Source organism: Salvelinus alpinus, unplaced genomic scaffold, assembly GCF_045679555.1.
Source record: "Salvelinus alpinus unplaced genomic scaffold, SLU_Salpinus.1 scaffold_41, whole genome shotgun sequence".
Taxonomy (NCBI): domain Eukaryota; kingdom Metazoa; phylum Chordata; class Actinopteri; order Salmoniformes; family Salmonidae; genus Salvelinus; species Salvelinus alpinus.
In genome coordinates, this window is record NW_027255982.1 from 1,623,924 (window position 1) to 1,645,209 (window position 21,286).

A 21,286-nucleotide genomic window follows, 5' to 3' on the forward strand; every position below is an offset into this window, starting at 1 on the left:
CATTACAGAATACACAGCCAAGTACAGTTTACAGGCCAGTATTAACGTGTGATACAGAGTTTGGATACTGCCAGGGAACCAAAATAGACTTGCTTATACAGCAAAAGAAGGTTTTCCGTTTTACCGCTATTGCAATATACAGAACAAATGTTTTCCTTACTGTACTTTGTCAAAGGTGGACAGTCTCCAAATCCTGATTCACTTCCTAACACACTTTCCCTCTGAAAGTTACAACGTCCCTGGAGAGAGGCAGAAAACAGTTCTGTTAGGATATCTTGAGCACTACTACATCTGACAAACAGAAATCAAAGTGCCGATAGAATATTTTATTTGAATTTTTGATTTAACCTTTAACTAGGCAAGTCAATTAAGAACAAATTCTTATTTTACAATGACGGCCTACCCCAACCACACCCTCCCCTAACCCTGACGATGCTGGGCCAATTGTGCACCGCCTTATGGAATGGTCAAAATGACACTTAGCTTCCAAAAGTCCAACAATTGCCAAACAAAGTTACGCTCAAATTCAGCTTGAATATTTGTAGCTACTTCAGTACGTACACTTTACATGCTCTCTGTCAACAGAACATTTTGAAACACCACAATGCAGAAACATCATGATAAGTTATACTTTAAGTTGGAGTGTCATTCTCTCTTCCTCCCTACAGCACGGAAGTCTAAGAAGCTAGGCAAGCTGAAGGGTGTGAACGAAGACTCGACCCCCACCAAGGAGGGGGGGCAGACGTGCCCTGGATCTGGAGGTGGAGGGGGGTACTTGTCCTCAGGTGAGAAGGAGCTGAGCACCAGCCCCACTAACGCCCTGGTGCCCCACGGCCCTGGAGGTGGGCTGGTGACCCCCTACCTGCCCCCGTCCATCTGCAGCGTGTTGGAGCTGATCGAGCCAGAGGTGGTGTTTGCGGGCTACGACAACACCCAGCCTGACACCACCGACCACCTGCTGTCCAGCCTCAACCAGCTGGCTGGGAAACAGATGATCCGTGTGGTCAAGTGGGCCAAAGTACTTCCAGGTTAGAGTGAGATACAGTATCTTCCTTTTTTTTCTAATTTCTTTGGTGGAGGCCAAACTCCTTCCAGGTTAGACAGACATGGGGGTTCTGGATGGGATTTGGCAGTACGGATGTAAGGAAGAGTGGGTTATCTTCCTTTCCTATACAATAATATCTTTGAAGGGACATCTGAAACAGATCAATGTCTAGAGTCAACTTGATCCCATTCCGTTCTAAATGCTTGGGGGCAGAGACATGGGTAAATCTCTTGAGTGGGCGTATTAGCTGTTAGGAGAAATCACTATCATGTATTTTATACTCCAGGGATATTTTGACATGGTGTGGTATTATTAACATTTGCGTCTTCTGAATATATTCGGCAGTAATTTTCCCGATCTCGTTAGGAAATTATTCTGCAATGCTTTAATGAGATTAGCGATAGCATCCTATTTAAAGCGAAAATGCAATCAAGATTTAAGATTTGGAAACTGGAGCTAATTTACATCCATCAGCCTTTTATAAATAATGTAAATCGAACTCGTTTACGCAAAATTTTACTTTAATATACCATTTGTTTTTTTAAAGAGGTGAGTAAGTTCCTAAAAACTGTCAGTTGGTGAAATATTCAAAAGATGCCTTACAGTCACCTCTTTGATGCTGTTTAATTTGCTGTATTGCAAATATTTGATACCTCTTCCAGGGTGTCTGCTTGCCGTATCCGGACGTATAAATAGAAAGACACAGTAGGTGGAAACCAGCCCCTCTCTCTCCCCTTTCCCTCTCTCCGAGTCTCTCTCTGACTTTGAAAGTTCCACTGCATTCAGTTTACATTTGGACTTAGCTCTGCTAATAAAAGCTCAGAAGCTCAACTCCAGAAGACTCGCACTAATAAGGCAGACTGCTTTGCGCTACATGGCTGCTGTAGACTATAAACAAGCCTTGTACTGTACTGGACAGTACAGTGCCACAGTACACAGGAAGCCTAGTATATGCTGTGAGCAGCATCCTGTACTGTAGTCACTGTAAACACTATTGACTTGTTGAGTGTCTTCAGTCTTCAAGCACTTTGATGGGCGACCCAAAAGTTAATATTTTAATAAGCATCTTAGACCCAGCTATAGATTCTTCCAGGGAGCACCATTGATGTACAGTAAGCCAGTTATTTGAATCAAGAGCTTTGAGTACTTTAAAAAACGCCACAGGCGTAGCCAGCAATACAACCCACACACTAATTCAACAATGAATTGATACCGTGACACATCGCGGGCTTGGCAGCGGTTGCATGGCTGACGACTGACATGCAAAGCCTGGAATAGTACCTAAGCTCTGATAAGTCACTTTCAGTTGCAGCATTCGCATCCTCGTTGGGTCTATGCATTACAGAATGAGGAAGAGTTTATATGTAATGTTCTGTATAAAGTTGGAGTGAGAGATTGGCAACTTTCCCGTTAGTCTATTTAAGGGCCCACATAGACAACAGGCCAATAATTAGAAGCCTTGGGAGATTTTGTGTAAAACAACACCGGGCAAATACTCTGCAGCGGTTTGTTCATGTCTGAACAAATATTGGTGCTGCTAGGCACCTTGCCATATGCGTATACAGTACACACACACACACACACACACACACACACACACACACACACACACACACACACACACACACACACACACACGAGACAGAGAGGAAAGACTGGGTGAATGCCTCATGGGTTGTTGTACCTGTATCTCTCTAGCTATGTCACAGGTCCTGCATTAACTACTGTACTCAATTTAAGACTCACTACCTCTCACCGTTTCCCTTCTCATCAGCCCCGTCGATTCAATTCAATAGCCTTCTAACAGTGGACTTCAGGGACTTTCATTGCCAAATCAAACATGCAGGAACATATCACATCAATAATGGTCCTCTCTCTCTTCCAGGTTTCCGGGGCCTGCCCATAGAGGACCAAATCACCCTGATCCAGTACTCTTGGATGTGTCTGTCCTCCTTCAGTCTCAGCTGGAGGTCCTACAAACACACCAACGGACAGATGCTCTACTTCGCCCCCGACCTCGTCTTCAACGAGTAAGTCTGTCTACCACCAACCTAGTCGTCTCGCACGCCACACTTTACAGATATGCAGTATTCAGAAGAAAAAGTTATAGAGTTCCAAACAAAGCCAAACGTCAAGTTCATAGTTCCTCCTACTTCTCCCAGAGTGACGACGGGCTTGAAAAAACTGCTCAGTGTCTTCTGACTGATAGTCGGATAACCCTGCTCCCTAACGCAAAGGCTTTTGTACCTCTAAACGGCTCCTCGATCCCCAGAGCACAGTTGATCAGAGCGGAGCGGGGAGTCAATGGGGCATGTGATACACTCTAATATATTTGAACAGGAGGAGGAAATGTATATGGGGCAGCTGCATATTGGAGCTGTGGTGCATGACTGGTGCATTGAAGTGGAGGGTAATGGTATGGGACCTGGACAGGGCCAGGGCAGAGGGAAAATACTGGCCCCTACAGGTGGCTGGGGAAAGTGCATCAAGCCCAGACGGAGTGTAATTGATAGTTGGCTTGTTTTATTTTGTAAAAGGACTTCAATGCAAGGTTTCCTGGCACACACACAAAAAGGACAGACAATAATGAAGTCATTGCAGAGACAAAGTATGCTGGGATACAATGTCATTACATGTAAAGTAAAATGAGAAAGTTACATTCTATCATTGAACTAATTCCATCTATGATCATGAAGTTAACTACAGTAGATGTCTTCCTAAGCATGTGCTGCTGATACATATTCTAAGAACTTCTGAAACGCCTGTGTGTGACGCAGTTACAGTGGAACTGCCTGTCTGAATGACAGATGGTCCAGGTATTCTGGGTGACGATCCCCATGAGACGTATCCTACACCAACTTGATTTACTGCATGGCCTGGATGTCGACTGGAATGTCCATAGTGCTCTGTCACGAAAACCTGCATGTCACCCTAGTGTCCCCACTATCCCCAGTGTGTCAGTGACTGACCATGGTATCAGGCCAAGGTCCCCAGTTAGGAGGAAGGCTATAGCATGTCCCTGTAGAGATAGAGACGTATAGAGAAACTAATCTGTCTGTCACTCTATAGCGCCGAGTAGAGAAACTAACCAGTCTGTCGCTCTATATCGACAAGTAGAGAAACTAACCCGTCTATCGCTCTATATCGACGAGTAAAAAAACTAACCCGTCTATCGCTCTATATCGACGAGTAAAAAAACTAACCCGTCTATCGCTCTATATCGACGAGTAAAAAAACTAACCCGTCTATCGCTCTATATCGACGAGTAAAAAAACTAACCCGTCTATCGCTCTATATCGACGAGTAGAGAAACTAACCCGTCTGTCGCTCTATAGAGATGAGTAGAGAAACTAACCCGTCTGTCGCTCTATAGCGACGAGTAGAGAAACTAACCAGTCTGTCGCTCTATAGAGATGAGTAGAGAAACTAACCTGTCTGTCGCTCTATAGAGATGAGTAGAGAAACTAACCTGTCTGTCGCTCTATAGAGATGAGTAGAGAAACTAACCTGTCTGTCGCTCTATAGAGACGAGTAGAGAAACTAACCTGTCTGTCGCTCTATAGAGACGAGTAGAGAAACTAACCCGTCTGTCGCTCTATAGCGACGTGTAGAGAAACTAACCCGTCTGTCGCTCTATATCGACGAGTAGAGAAACTAACCCGTCTGTCGCTCTATAGAGACGAGTAGAGAAACTAACCCGTCTGTCGCTCTATAGAGACGAGTAGAGATGCTAACCCGTCTGTCGCTCTATAGAGACGTGTAGAGAAACGAACCAGTCTGTCGCTCTATAGAGACGAGTAGAGAAACTAACCCGTCTGTCGCTCTATAGGGACGTGTAGAGAAGCTAACCCGTCTGTCGCTCTATAGAGACGTGTAGAGAAACGAACCAGTCTGTCGCTCTATATCGACGAGTAGAGAAACTAACCAGTCTGTCGCTCTATAGCGATGAGTAGAGAAACTAACCCGTCTGTCGCTCTATAGCGACGAGTAGAGAAACTAACCCGTCTGTCGCTCTATAGCGACGTGTAGAGAAACTAACCCGTCTGTCGCTCTATATCGACGAGTAGAGAAACTAACCCGTCTGTCGCTCTATAGAGACGAGTAGAGAAACTAACCCGTCTGTCGCTCTATAGAGACGAGTAGAGATGCTAACCCGTCTGTCGCTCTATAGAGACGTGTAGAGAAACGAACCAGTCTGTCGCTCTATAGAGACGAGTAGAGAAACTAACCCGTCTGTCGCTCTATAGGGACGTGTAGAGAAGCTAACCCGTCTGTCGCTCTATAGAGACGTGTAGAGAAACGAACCAGTCTGTCGCTCTATATCGACGAGTAGAGAAACTAACCAGTCTGTCGCTCTATAGCGATGAGTAGAGAAACTAACCCGTCTGTCGCTCTATAGCGACGAGTAGAGAAACTAACCCGTCTGTCGCTCTATAGAGACGTGTAGAGAAACTAACCTGTCTGTCGCTCTATAGAGATGAGTAGAGAAACTAACCTGTCTGTCGCTCTATATCGACGAGTAGAGAAACTAACCCGTCTGTCGCTCTATAGAGACGTGTAGAGAAACTAACCTGTCTCTCGCTCTATATCGACGAGTAGAGAAACTAACCCGTCTGTCGCTCTATATCGACGAGTAGAGAAACTAACCCGTCTGTCGCTCTATATCGACGAGTAGAGAAACTAACCCGTCTGTCGCTCTATATCGACGAGTAGAGAAACTAACCCATCTGTCGCTCTATAGAGACGAGTAGAGAAACTAACCCGTCTGTCGCTCTATAGAGACGTGTAGAGAAACTAACCCGTCTGTCGCTCTATAGCGACGAGTAGAGAAACTAACCAGTCTGTCGCTCTATAGCGATGAGTAGAGAAACTAACCAGTCTGTCGCTCTATAGAGACGAGTAGAGAAACTAACCTGTCTGTCGCTCTATAGAGACGAGTAGAGAAACTAACCTGTCTGTCGCTCTATAGAGACGAGTAGAGAAACTAACCAGTCTGTCGCTCTATAGCAATGAGTAGAGAAACTAACCAGTCTGTCGCTCTATAGCAATGAGTAGAGAAACTAACCTGTCTGTCGCTCTATAGCGATGAGTAGAGAAACTAACCAGTCTGTCGCTCTATAGAGACGAGTAGAGAAACTAACCTGTCTGTCGCTCTATAGCAATGAGTAGAGAAACTAACCAGTCTGTCGCTCTATAGCAATGAGTAGAGAAACTAACCTGTCTGTCGCTCTATAGCGATGAGTAGAGAAACTAACCTGTCTGTCGCTCTATAGAGACGAGTAGAGAAACTAACCAGTCTGTCGCTCTATAGCAATGAGTAGAGAAACTAACCTGTCTGTCGCTCTATAGCGATGAGTAGAGAAACTAACCTGTCTGTCGCTCTATAGAGACGTGTAGAGAAACTAACCCGTCTGTCGCTCTATAGAGACGAGTAGAGAAACTAACCTGTCTGTCGCTCTATAGAGACGTGTAGAGAAACTAACCCGTCTGTCGCTCTATAGAGACGAGTAGAGAAACTAACCCGTCTGTCGCTCTATAGAGATGAGTAGAGAAACTAACCCGTCTGTCGCTCTATAGAGACGAGTAGAGAAACTAAACAGTCTGTCGCTCTATAGAGACGTGTAGAGAAACTAACCTGTCTGTCGCTCTATAGAGACGAGTAGAGAAACTAAACAGTCTGTCGCTTTATAGCGACGAGTAGAGAAACTAACCTGTCTGTCGCTCTATAGAGACGAGTAGAGAAACTAAACAGTCTGTCGCTTTATAGCGACGAGTAGAGAAACTAACCCGTCTGTCGCTCTATATCGACGAGTAAAAAAACTAACCCGTCTGTCGCTCTATATCGACGAGTAAAAAAACTAACCCGTCTATCGCTCTATATCGACGAGTAGAGAAACTAACCCGTCTGTCGCTCTATATCGGCGAGTAAAAAAACGAACCCGTCTGTCGCTCTATATCGACGAGTAAAAAAACGAACCCGTCTGTCGCTCTATAGAGATGAGTAGAGAAACTAACCCGTCTGTCGCTCTATAGAGATGAGTAGAGAAACTAACCCGTCTGTCGCTCTATAGAGACGTGTAGAGAAACTAACATGTCTGCCGGCCTATAGAGACGTATAGAGAAACTAACCCGTCTGTCGCTCTATAGAGACGTGTAGAGAAACTAACATGTCTGCCGGCCTATAGAGACGTATAGAGAAACTAACCTGTCTGTCGGCCCATAGAGACGTATAGAGAAGATAAACTAACATGTCTGTCGGCCTATAGAGACGTATAGAGTAGATAAACTAACATGTCTGTCGGCCTATAGAGGAGAGAAACTAACCTGTCTATCAGCCTATAGAGACGTGTAGAGCAGAGAAACTAACCTGTCTATCGCTCTATAGAGACGTATAGAGTAGAGAAGCTACTCTGTCGCTCGATCCGTCTATCGGCCTACCTTTCTGTCTGCCCGTTTATCTTTGTCTTATGGTTTGCCCGTCTGTTTGTCTGCCAGTCAGTTAACAGCATCAGTATATCAAACAATCCATACTTTTTCCACATTTGTTCATCTAGTCCTCAAGGAGGAAGCAGTTTGTTCATCTCTAGTCCTCGAGGAGGAAGCAGTTTGTTCATCTCTAGTCCTCGAGGAAGCAGTTTGTTAACTGTATTGTTTCCATGGCTCCTTAGTGACTTCCTTGTCTTGACATTGTTTAATGAATTGATTGGCTGGAGCTGGATAGTCCGCCCACTTGGATTTTTCGTCCTAATTTAGTTAGGTCTACTGATTGAGAGAGAACAAAAAAAAGACAAATGTGCTCTTGATGTCAAAGACAAATACATCTAAATTAAAGAGCAACTGCCTTCAAAAAGCAACGAATCCCTTTGAAAACTATGTGGCATCGATATGAGTCAGAAACGGTTATTCTAGTGTCAAAATTGTCTACAATGTGTAAATAGGATAATTTTGGTCATAAAGTCAGTCTCGTCTTAAATGGAGTTTGGATCATCTGTGCGTCACATGTAAATGAAGGTTGGGTTTTGATTTGGCGATTTGTCCATTTTCCCACTAACATGGGGTGAACAGCTGCAGTGATTGCTGTCTATCCAATAGCATAGACAGTGAGACAGACCTACCCAGCAACTCCGACTTTGTTTACATAAGACAACACATCACACATTATTTACTTGAGAAATACTGCACCAAATACCTTAGTTAGATGTAAAATTGCACTACTAAAACATCATTGGCATAAATGTAAAAATGTATGAAAGATTTCTTGAGTTCTTAGATTTATTCTGGGGATTATGAGGAAATTAAATAGGCTTCTGCGTCTACAGTGTTTCATGGGGGACAAACGTCATTAACCAAATGCAGAATTGGTCAGGCACACACTTCCAAGACTGAAATCTCATCTTTCTAATGAGCAACAGAAAAAACACACATGCCAATCTGTGTTCAGTGGCTCTTTAAACTTAATTTATGCATTAATGTTTGATAATAGCTTGCAATAGCTCTATTAAAACGATTGTTCCAACTTTTGGGCCCGTAGTGGGTGCAAACTGTAGCGATTGACAGAGGAGAAGGGTCAAGAAGGTCATGCAAAGTTCCGTCTCGACCCAAGAGGACAGAAGATAACGAGGTATAAACAAGACTCTGAAAGACGTTTGCCAATAATATCCAGTGACCCCAAGAAAAACAACTCACAATACAAACTAGTGTATTTTAAGTGGGGGTTATACAGTTGTAGTTGCTTTGTCTATCAGGGATATTCACATTAGTGAAGTGAGTCTGACTTTTTACATTTTTTAAGTCCTCGCTCTTGCTTCCTGAATCTCTCCATGGCAACGGTGAGAGACAGCAGAGAGGAAAAACAGGGGCAGTGGGTTTCTTCTCATTTTGGGCAATGATTCAGCAAAATTGATTTCAGACAAAATATGTAGAGACTTTTTATACTCAGACCCAAGGTTCTCCAAATAATGAAATGCAGTTTGCAGAACTCCAACACAATGCTACTTCTAAAACACATACATTTTTCATATGTTCTTAAGTTAGTCAGATAAAGTCAGACAGACAGAAAGAGAACGAGACACTCAGCTAAACCAAGCCTCACGCAGCCAGATGTACATCGTATACAGTAAACTAATTGGACTCATTAGTATTTTAAACCTGCTTTATGCTTATAATGAGAACATATGCACCAATTCTCCCTTGTTGCTGCAAACCTGTTTCAGAATGTTAAGACTGGCTTGATTCACAGAGCAGAATCTCCCTCTGTCCTAGTGTTACGATGCGGTTTCTGCAGTAGTATCACATGAGCTGCATCCCAAATCACACCCTAGCCCCATAGGGCTCTGGTCAGAAGTAGTGCACTAAATAGGGCATGGGGTGCAATTTGCTATGCAGCCCTATGGTGAAGTCCCTTTCAAGTGGAGCCACACCGCTTGCATTTGATTATTCGAGTCTCGACATGATGGGTGATTTAAAGTGGAGAAGGTGGCTTCCAAAACACATCATTCCCTGGGATTTGCGGCATCTGCATAACACATAGCACATTTCTCATTGGCTCTCCCTCTCCATCAGACCAAACCTACTCTACTGTCCCTCTGCCCCGTTGTTGTTGGTTGCCGTTTCTGCACGTTGACAGGATTGAGATCAACTTCTCTGATATGGTGTGTGAGTGACTATGCTTAGGACAGAGTGTGTATGCTAGTGTATGTGTGTGTTTTCAGGTACCATGACTGGGGTGATGCAGTAAGTCTTTCCCAGCCTTTACACAGCGTACTGAAGCAGCTAAGTCATCTGTGTTGTGTTACTGTGTGTGTGCAGTGCTCTGCACTCTAGAGGAATTTGGCTCTCAACTCATCCCATCGAGTAGAATAACCATGTGGAAAGATGTTCCAAAGGGTTGAGGCGCAGTAGTGTGTGTGTGTGTGTGTGTGTGTGTGTGTGTGTAGGGGGGAGGATACAATATGTTGCATGTTATCATGTGGTGGATGGTGGGAAATGTACATATAAGAGTTTACATGGATGATTCACAGTGTTTTGGGGATGTTGGCTGTATTTCATGGACATCTGAGATTAGTTTGGCTGGATACAATACAGTCAATGCTAATGGGAGCTTACTGAGCCATCCCACTTGACACAGACGTCAATTCAACGTCTATTCCACATTGGTTCAACGGAATTTCGTGGAACTGACGTGGAATGCACTCAGTTGTTTTTAGAGGTAAACTTACAGCACTGTATAGTGAGAGCAAGAAGCAATAGGCCTCAGGCACTGACCAACCATCCTTTCTCCCCCCTCTCCTCCAGGGACCGCATGCAGCAGTCAGCCATGTACGACCTGTGTCTGGGCATGAGGCAGGTGAGCCAGGAGTTTGTCAGGCTGCAGCTCACCTACCAAGAGTTCCTCTCCATGAAAGTGTTGCTGCTGCTCAGCACAGGTAAGTCAGCTGAAGGTGTGTGGAAGGGGGGAGTGTGAGTTCCTTTGCCAGAAAAACATCCAACTCTAAGTGAGTGTGTGCATACAGCAGTGCGTTGTGTGTGTGTGAGAGAAAGAGAGTCTATATGGTGTGTGTGTTTGTGTTGCACCAATCAACAGCTAGCTGCAGTGAGGTAGTGTGTATCAGCCACATGTCAGTATACAAGCAGGTTGACAGAGTAAATAACAGGTACATCACTTGTCATTTGTTTGCTGAGCTTAGAGTTGGAACACAAACAGGAACCAGGGAATAACAATAATAACAGGTATACATACAGTGTCATGTCTATAATAAGCTGGAGTAGTATACATTCTAGGTATGCACGGCAAGCGGGATTGGGTGACACTACAGGATGCAACGATTATGCTATACCCCTGGCATGCAACCTGTCATGACACTAATGTGCCAGAGAGAAAGAGAAGGGAGAGGGCAATCGATGGAGAGAGAGTGAGAGGTAAAATAGTGAGAAAGTACACAGAGAGAGAAGAATCTCAGTGTGAGAGAGGGATTTACATTTTAGGCGTTAAGCAGACGCTCTTATCCAGAGCAACTTACAGTAGGGAGTGCACACATTTTTTTACTGGTCCCCCGCGGGAATCGAACCCACAACCCTGCCATCGCAAGCGCCATGCTCTAACAACTGAGCCACACGGGACATAAAGAAAGTGAGACCCCCATATTGTTTCACCATATGGCAACTGAGGACAAGGTTCTTGTTGGCATCCAGCAGTAAATGCAGTCGGGACAGAGCAGGCAGGCAGAGCTACAGGAGGGCAAGGCTACATAGGCCAGTTATGGGAGCTATTTTGGGGGGCCAGGCTTCAGCCCTCTACTCTGCTTTGAACTGCCGCCGTGCGGATTTGTAGGAATGTTTATTAGACTTGTCAGGCAGGCAGGGCCTCCGTTTGGAGGATGCTGGGTAGTCTCACGTGGAGCCAGAGGCAGCACTACTCAGCTTTCCATGGATTTCTGCCTGATTGATAATGGAAGCCTGGCTAGGAGTGTTGTTAGAGCAAACAGAGCGGAAAATGACAAACTATTAAAGGGATGCTTTGGGATTTTGACAATGAAGCCATTTATCTACTTCTGCAGTCGGATAAACTCATGGATTTACATTTGTACGTCTCTGCATCCAGAGGGAGTTATTAGAGGTAATTTCGCGAGCCAGTGCTAACTAGCGTTAGCAATTGCGCCAATGCTAGTTAGCAACTCCTTTCAAACTGCATGGAGAGACAAACATTGTATCCACGAGTTCATCTGGCTTTGGGGAAGTAAATACAGGGCTTCATTACAACAAAACATTGCAGCACCTCCACCCTCAAACTACTTCCCGCAGCTATGACCCCTTTAATACAAAATTACGTTATCGACACCTAATTTAGTTGCATATTGCTTTATCTACCTGCAAGGGGCGGCAGGTAGCCTCGAGGTTAGAGCGTTGGGCCAGTAGCCCAAAGGCTGCTGGTTTGAATATTGGAGCCAACAAGGTAAAACATTTTATAATAATCTGTTGATGAGCGCTTGAGCAAGGCACTTAACCCTAATTGCTCCAGCGACACTGGCCATGACCCCACTCGGGATATGCATTAAAAAAGAATAATAAAAAAATATAAAAATGTGTACCTTAAATGAAAATGAGATCAATCAATGACATAACACACTTGTGTAATTTGAATTAAATTAGATTTTAGTCTTTTCTAAGCATTCCCAAAGGGCATTGACACTGGCTTGACATAACCTGAGTGTCAGTAAATTAATCTGAAAGCAGGAGTGCTGTTGGAGTGGAAGTGGGACGGTGGGGAGAGGATGGATGGAATGAGAGAGAGAGAGATAGAAAAACTGACAGCACGAGAGAGCAGGGAGAGAGAGAGAGTAAGATGGAGGAAGAGGTAGAAAGAGAGTGAGAGAGAGAGAAACAGCCCAGAAAGAACGAGAGAGCTCTCTGGTCCGTCTGTTGTTGTTGCCTCTTCCCTCCTCATCCTCTAGAGCCTCCAAAGAGCCCTGCTGTACTTAATAAAGCCCAGTCAAGCACTGGGCAGCACTCCAAAACCTGCTGTTTTTCTCCTACTTCCTTCAAACATGGCCCAAATGGAGGGAGAGAGAGAGAGAGAGAGCGCTGTGGTGATCTGACTGGTCTTATGTGGCTGCATGAATCTGTCAGAATAGTGTTTTAGTAGCGTCCGTCAGAGATTGCATCCTACTGTAGGTCTTCTTGTGGATGATGATATTGAGGTTCTCATTTTAGCATCTCAATCCTTCTATACTGAAGTGACTATGAATTTTATGTTGTTTACTTTTTAGGTTTGTAAAAGGCTATTTCATCCTCTTTTAATATTTGGTGCGAACAGTGAAATTAGATCTGATACTTTCGAGACAGAGAAAACATTTCCAGCTACCACCTCCCTCCATATTCTTGAGCACAGACTGTAACCAACTAATGAAGAGAGATAAGGATAATGTGTGTGTGTGTGTGATGAGTTATTGTGGAAAGGTGTTTACCGAGAAGTAGTTGTGTTTGGAGCTGTTTTTTGTCTTTGACTTTGGTTAAGGGTTCACATGCCCTGCAGTGTCTCATGAGACCCTGTAGAATGGGTGTGATCTGATGAAAACAGATGAACCCTTCGGCTCCACAGTGATAATGTATGGAAACATTATCCTTTAAACAATACTCCGTAATAGAACGCCCCCTAATACATATTGTGGTGGATGATTTGGTCATAAAACGGTTTCTAAACTTGACATGCATTAGCCTCGCTCGCTAGCTGGGTGCTACACTAATGGTAGATAACGTGAGTTACCCCACATAAAGTAGTGTTCTAAAACTAGTAAAAAAAAGCACTATAATCATGATATAAACCATAATACATTATTATAATCTGATATATTTGTCAGATAGATAATAATCCTTTGAGTGTTATTCATTAGGGGGGCTGTTTTTGACATTGTTTTATTAAACGTTTCCGGTGCGACAGGATGCTATATCTTTCTGGATTAGGTTTTATCTAGGAGGATAACAGTCTACAAGCATATTTGTATGGCAGTCTTTATTTATTGAAGTACCCTGCATTTCCCTTTGTAAGCCGGTACATCATGGCTTGAATCAAGGCCAAGACACACAGTCAGTGAGGTATGAGCTGGTAAGACTAAAGCAGGAAGCTACATGTCTACCATGTCATGTGTGTTTAACGATTGTGAAAATATCCTATGACACCCAATATAATATATAGGCTATGTACAGAACATATCAGGAGGCAGAAGCAATGCAAGTATTTCTAGGTTGTGAAAAAAAAGGAGAAAAAAAGAACAGGGTTCAACAGGTTGCAATCCTGGGTCATATTCATTAGGAAGCACCGTAGCAAAAGGTTTTGCATTGGAAAATGAAAACAAGCATTTCTTATTGGACAAGTTCAGGTATAGATAGTCCCTCCCTATTTCAGTCAGTTTTCTTCCATTTGGTGCTTATTATTATTTATTAAACCCGGGCTGCTTAAGAAATATGGATGTGCGTGCGTGAGTGTGAAATACGGCCTGGTTGACATCTAGGTTGGGTACCTGCGTTGAGTAATTGCCCCACTTTCTGCCGGCCACGCCCCTAAATGACACTTTCTGCCAGCCACGCCCCTAAATGACACTTTCTACTGGCCAAGCCCCTAAATGACACTTTCTGACGGCCACGCCCCTAAATTTCACGTTCTGCCGGCCACGCCCCTAAAAGACACTGCCAGCCACGCCCCTAAATGACACTTGCCGGCCACGCCCCTAAATGGCACTTTCTGCCGGTCACGCCCCTAAATGGCACTTTCTGCCGGCCACGCCCCTAAATTACACTTTGCCGGCCACGCCCCTAAATAACACACTTTCTGCCGGCCCTAGACGCTAAATGCCAACTGGAGCTGAATTAAATTAGGGTCAGTGGGGCGAAAACAAAGGGCCCAAATGTGGCACTGGTTTTAGCATGTTCCTGTTAATAAGGGCCACAACACAAGCCGCGAAACAGAAAGAACAGAATCCCTCTCTCTCTCGCCTTGATGCTTTTCCAGAGCTCTCGTTATTGCTTTGTCGTTTTTTTGCTCTTGGTCTCTGCTACGTTCTAGGCTAGGTTTGTGTGTGTGTCTGTCGTGCCTGCGTACGTACGACTCTGAGCATTGCCATTCGCTGAGTGATTTCCTCCAAGATGCAATGCTAACTGACAGGCTCAAGTCCTACTCTTGCCTGTGGCTGTGTGTTCTAAGAAACAAAAAGTCCTGTCAACTGTATTTTCTCACATGGCTCTCAGCATCAACAGGTGTGTGTTTCTGTCTGCCACATGTTGGTTTGGGTTAAGTCTTCAAATGCAAAGCTTCAAACTAGGCTAACTAAACATAAAATCAAATCAAGTGTATTTGTCATATGTACATGACACACATGGTGTACACAGTACAATTAAATGTTTACTTGCAGGTGCACCACATTTACTACAGACAGAGTATAGTACAGATGTAGGATCTTAATTTGAGCCAGTTTGCTACAGAAGGAAAATAATCCTGTAGCAACAGGAAATGTGAATTATAATGAATGGACATTGTTGCAGGGCAGGCAACAGAGCGAATCAGTTGGATGGGCATTTGATTTCTAAAAACGGGCCGTTTTTTTCCCAGAAATTGTGTTATTGGGTGTGATAGTAAAGACCACAGGCAGCTCATAGTTTCAAGTTTGGGGAAGTTTACCATTTATCCTACCATTTCTACCGATCTACGTTCCAGTTAAGGATTATATTTTATATAAAAATATTTGTGGAACAGTTTCATTTCAATAACGTTTTCGTTTCTCAAAATTATTGTTCACGTTGTTAATCATAAAAATCTGAATCAAAATAAATAAAATCTAAAAGTTTAAATTCAACTAATGCAAGAGCACCAGCCTTTGCCACAATATGAACACATTGATACACCGTGATCCTTTGGCAGCTAAAGACATTAGTGCATGTTACTCAGAGGTAGCCTATAGGCCAATGCAGCAGTAGGCCTATAACTTCCATCGTCAACTAAGTAAAATACATAGACCTAAAGCCGACTAATAAATAAGCCTGATGAAAATTCAGGTTCTGTCAATTGTATTAATCTCTATACTACGCCTGTCTGCCTCCCTTTCTACCTGTCTTGACTTGAGCGATCGCTAGTAAAGTGCAATATTGTATCAACTCAGCAGGTTGGCGTGCCCGCTCCCTCAACCACCCACATCCGCATTGCTCACATGGAGCCCTCCAAACAAAAGACCCCAAAAATTGTCAAAACTCCTAAATTATGGTTATTACATTAACAAACTGATTTCTCTGCAAACAACGTTTCCACTCTTAGAATAAGAATAGTAAATGTCTGTAATACATTAACAGAAATGAATGTAGCCAGATGACAGGGATGAAGGGTACATTTAGTAGACCTACTCGTTACATATGTAATGGTGAATTGATAAAAAATGTAATCAAAGGGCAAACAATTCACACAATGAAACAATGAATGTGCAGCAGACAGCGGAGCACATTCTGGAGAACTGAGTGCATGTATTCTGGAGAAAGACGCCCATATCGTCGCCACACACACACACACACCACTCCCCTTCTTGTCTCAACACTTTAAAATGATACTCAAGACACATTATCTTCACACATTTAAGATCATTTTCACTGACACCCGCAACTAAATAATCAACTAGGCCTATTGCCAAGCGCGCTGCCCAGATTGCTGGCTTCCCAAATAGGCATAGGCCTCTGCATGTGATTTGAAACAATCCACAGATTTAAGTATGACATGCCATACTCCTTTTGTCCAGACTATCAGATACATGGTCTGCACATACGGAGACAGAGGGGTGCTGTTTCGCTCGCGCTGATACTTTATCTGAGATTGAGCCTTTCTGTCAGCGTGCATCTCAGTCAGATCAATATTTCATTTGGATGGGCAAGTAGGTACGGTAGGGCGGGCCAGACCCCCTAAGGCTCGCACATAACGCCGGCCCTGCATTGTTGTAGTGGTTGATACATACAAGGGGAAATCAAGTCTGGAATTTCAAAGTGGTATTAAACTTCAGAAGCCTTTTTAAACCTCAAATACACTACACGTTTCAAATGGCCTGCATAGCAGGAAAGGTCTCCTGTAACAGGGTGATCAAATTAAGATCCTAAATCTGTATATCAAATGCAGGCCTCAAGGGTCAAAACAGTGCCTGAACGCAGCCATAGGCAACCCAAAAAATAGCTTTTTTAATTTACATTTTTAAAGGTATCAAAACTGACCATAGAAACAGTACAAGGAGAGCAGCTTGTCATTAGTGTACCACTGTGAGGCAGGTCAAGCCACGCTGTGACACCAGAAGGATCTAGCCAGGCAGGTAGCTTATCCTCCTAGACTGGTCCTAGATCTGTTTGTGTTATCTTGCTATCTCCTAGGGTTATTGTCGTCATGTTGGCAAGCCTAGGCTTCTAGACTGATCCCAGATTGGTTTGTGCGGTCTTGCTAACTGCTATGGTCACTGTCATGTAATGTTTGGATCAGATCTGGGACCAGGCAGGTCCTAGACCTGTTTGTGCGGCATGATTATTCTGACCATAGGAGTTTGCTATACAGCACATACAGAACTGAGACCAGCTAAGGCCACGCCATGTCTGACCATAGGAGTTGGCTATACAGCACCAACAGATTTGGGACCAGCCTGGCAGGTAGCCTACTAACCTGGGCTACGGTGTGTCAGCCTTCTCCCTATGAAACAGGATGTCAATTAGACTTTAAAGTGTGTCATTTGGAACAGTTGGTTGCTCTGGTTTGAGGTAATCATTACCTGAAGCTGCTTAGTCAATTACCAACATTAGCTAGAGAACACCTGCCTTAGTGTGCCAACAGGGTGTGTGTGTGTGTGTGTGTGTAGAGTACCCTAACTAACACTGTCCCATGGTAGTGCACTTAATAAAACTAAACAATTGTGACCTATAGACCTGTTTTCAATATATGTCTGAATAACATGTCGTCTCTGTATGACCATAATAATGTAGGTTACTGTGTACTATGATAATCTACTGTAGTAGTAGCAGCTATGATAATCAACAGTGCACAGGAGGCTGCTGAGGGGAGAATGGCTCACTATAGAGTCAACAAAAACATAAAAACCATGCTGATACAATTCCACTGATTGCGCTCCAGCCATCACCCCTCCCCAATTAAGGTGCCACCAACCTCCAGTGCAACAGTGGAATAACAGTGGCAGAGTTGCATGCTACTAGTGATAAAGGCACAGTGCTGGTTAGTTTGATTACCGTACCTGCAGCACTTTGTTCATTACACCACAGTGTATATCAGAAGTGTTCCTGTAGGCCTACACTAGAAGAAAGATCTAAGAGAGACTGTGTTGGGAGACTTGAGAGACAGACATTCTTTGAGAGACGAGGTGTTTCTTAATCAGTTAGCCAGCCAGACGCGGAATGTCATTTAAGATGAGGTTGGCAGGCAGCCATATCGCCGTTAGTTTGTCCTCTACGGAGATATGAGCGAGGGAGAGAGAGAGAGAGAATGAGAGAGCTAAAGGGAAAGAGAGATTTAGAAATGGAGAAATGGAGAGGATACCTGCATCCATCCTGAGAAGACACATCTAATTTCTCACTTAAAATACTCTGTCTGTACATCCTGTTTCAATATGTTCATCACGCTCTTTGATAGTTATTTGACTGACGCTGTAAGTCAAAAGAGGACAACTACCATGTACTGAATTAAATGGGTGAAGTGACAAAGGGTTGATGTGGTTGGTCAACAATAATGGGAAAAAAAGAGTAAAAAAGGTAATTGATGAAAATACCTGTTATGACTGCTTATGACACCTTATGTCATGGTTAGAACTGTAGGGTGTGTGAACCGTACGGTGTTCAAATGAAATGTTCTCAGGTCAAGTTTAGGTCAAATTGCCATGTGCTTATACAATACATGTGTCTTGTGTTATGTAGGCTAGTTGTTTACACCTCCCATTAATACGTATCTTTTGGCTTCCTCTCTCCTCTCAGTTCCCAAAGAGGGTCTAAAGAACCAGGCAGCGTTTGAGGAGATGAGAGTGAACTACATCAAGGAGCTGAGGAGGTCTGTGGGTAAGGCCACCAACAACTCTGGACAGACGTGGCAGCGCTTCTTCCAGCTCACCAAGCTACTGGACGCCATGCATGATGTAAGCACTGGACCCACATCACTGTATCCATAACATCAGGCACTGTACCCAGCGCCACATCACCATGTCAAGTCCCATCAACAAGCCTTCTCTATGCTATGGATAGACAGAGCAAGTTCAAATAGCAGGTCCCCATCACTGACTGGAGTTTAACAATGTAAGGTAGTATCTCTGAAATAACATATTGCATTCCAATGACTAGCCCTAAAGTGTGTTTATTTTGGAATGGGCAGAGATTGCCCTGTATTGGTGAATGAATGGAACATGGAGGAATCAATGTCCAGGCTCAGAGTGGTGGCCTGGTGGGTCAATACAACTGTCTCCCTAACTAAATGCACTGAACGCACTGACTGTAGGGGTTATGCAAGGACAACTTAGCATGTGGTGAAACATTAGGAGCTAGAAGCATTAGGAAAAATACTCACATCTCACAAATGCTGGGAGAAGTCCCTGATATTGGGGCTATGACAGTCTAAAATCAGTCTGTCAAACCATACTTTTGAAGGAAGTAGGATTTGAAGTGATTGACATGCATCAGAAAGGTATTGGGAAGTTCAGAAGATCATCAGGCAATAATCTTGTTCATTTCTACACTGAAGATCATATATCCTCATTGATGTTCTTTTTTTCCCCAGTCTGATTTAGTGCCTGGTCTTGTCCACTCTGTTCTAATGAGTCCTGCACTGTTTGTGGGCATTGTAGACACATACGTGTTCATGAGTCTTATCCTTCAGTGATGGGGTCATAATATTTTGTAGCTTAAACCGTTCAAAAGAGAGACGCATTTGTAGGAAGACAACAGGAACCGCTCTGTTTATTACAACCACATCTAGCGGCTACCGGAGGTTACTGACGTAACCCTGGTTCTACGAACCAAGCAATTATTGTACTTATTTTCCCCCAGAGTTTCCCTCGTGATCCCATTTTCAAATCATGCAACCCCTAGTTTGGGAAACCATGCCCTATGTAGAAGAGGAAGTATAGTCTATTGAGAATCAGTAGCACCCCCTAGTGGTATGTCAGACTCATGAGTCGTGACCCCTAACCGATAAACAATTAGTTATATCAATGCCATGACAAAGTTAACCTAAGGATCTGGCTATGGTAGGTGGCATCACTCTGAATAAGGTACGGTAAGGTAACCGGACACATGTCAGAAAAGGGGAATGCCAATTCAAGGTCTCCCTGGGCACAAAGTTAACCCCAACTTCCAAGAACGAGGCTTTGATTGTACTGTGTATTATTCACACTTCATGATAAGCCAATGAAATCCCTATGCAAACACAGCTGGATTCTATCAAACTCTCCTTCCCGCTCTCCCTCCCCCGCTCCATGTGTATTTATTCCTTGTGTTCTTTTTTCTACATTTATCTCTCTGCATTGTTGGGAAGGACCCATTTCACTGTTAGTCCATATGTGACAAATAACATGTCATTGATTGATCCCTCCCTCTTTCTGTCCTCTAGCTGGTGGGGAACCTGCTAGACTTCTGTTTCTACACGTTCCGTGAGTCTCAGGCTCTGAAGGTGGAGTTTCCAGAGATGCTGGTGGAGATAATCAGTGACCAGATACCAAAGGTGGAGTCGGGCAACAAACACACCCTCTACTTCCACAAGAAGTGACTGTACTGAGTCCTTGGGAGGAAGAGAGGAGAGAATGAAATAACGAGAGGGGGAGGAGTGGGAGAGGAGGAAGGCCAAGGAAGGACCCTAGCCTCAGGAGTGGCCTAACTACTATGCCAGCCAATCGATCTGCTGCCCCCTCCCCTTTCTCAAATGGGACAGGAAGTGACACGTGAGGGGCAGGAAGTGAGGTGGAGGAAGTTGAGTCCCCCACACTGCAGTCTCCGTCCGCCGGTTAGAGGTGACGCTGAGTGAGTGACATCTCAGAGCCAAGGAAAATGCACTGAGGAGGACTTTTTAAAATGTGACAAAGAAGCATCCCGACCCTTAGCTTACCCCCTCCCAAAGACGATGATGATAATGTTTTTCTATGGATACGAAGCCATACATTTTTTTGGTTGCGCTACAGTCCATACATTCACACAGACCCACGTGTACAGTAATGCAGCACGCACACAGGTAGACAGTAACATACACCATCAAACCATCCTGAAAAATGTCAGATGATAACTGTGCTTTTGCATTGATTCATGGATACTAGTACTACTACTCTGACAATATGGAAAACAATGCTTAGATGTTGCTATGCAGTGTATTTTCATTAGGTTACATGGCAACATATACTTTTTTCATGACAGACTAAATGTAGGGTTTCTGTGAGAGGATCAAGGTCTATTTGAACATACTCCAAGGGCTATACAAGCTTAACAATAAACTGAATAGTTGCATAAAAAGCTAACCAATTCCACTTTTATTCTGCAGTGGTGTGCATTACAACACCCAAATGCCCACATAACTAAAATTGTTTTAACGTTGTATAACGATCAAAAAACGTAACTCTTATCAATATGCAAAAACTTCAAAATGAAGAATTTTCAAAGTATGGTGTTTTGTGTGATCCAGTGTGAAAAAAGTTAAGTAACAGTTAAAAGTGAATCTGCCATGTCATACGTGAAGGCTTTCTGATATATAGA

The 21,286-nt window shown here is 43.7% G+C and overlaps 1 protein-coding gene across 2 annotated transcripts in view; it reads left to right on the forward strand.

Annotated features, from left to right (window-relative positions):
• The window catches only part of LOC139567068 (mineralocorticoid receptor-like), a 101,799-nt gene extending 80,753 nt beyond the window's left edge, over positions 1 to 21,046 (forward strand). For both annotated transcript variants that reach the window (XM_071388522.1, XM_071388523.1), the window contains exons 5-9: positions 669 to 1,028; positions 2,931 to 3,075; positions 10,340 to 10,470; positions 18,533 to 18,690; positions 20,157 to 21,046. In XM_071388522.1, the coding sequence (XP_071244623.1) occupies positions 669 to 1,028; positions 2,931 to 3,075; positions 10,340 to 10,470; positions 18,533 to 18,690; positions 20,157 to 20,312 (950 nt within the window). In that variant the 3' untranslated portion in view covers positions 20,313 to 21,046. The remainder of the gene's footprint in view (positions 1 to 668; positions 1,029 to 2,930; positions 3,076 to 10,339; positions 10,471 to 18,532; positions 18,691 to 20,156) is intronic.
• The last annotated feature ends 240 nt before the right edge of the window (positions 21,047 to 21,286 follow it).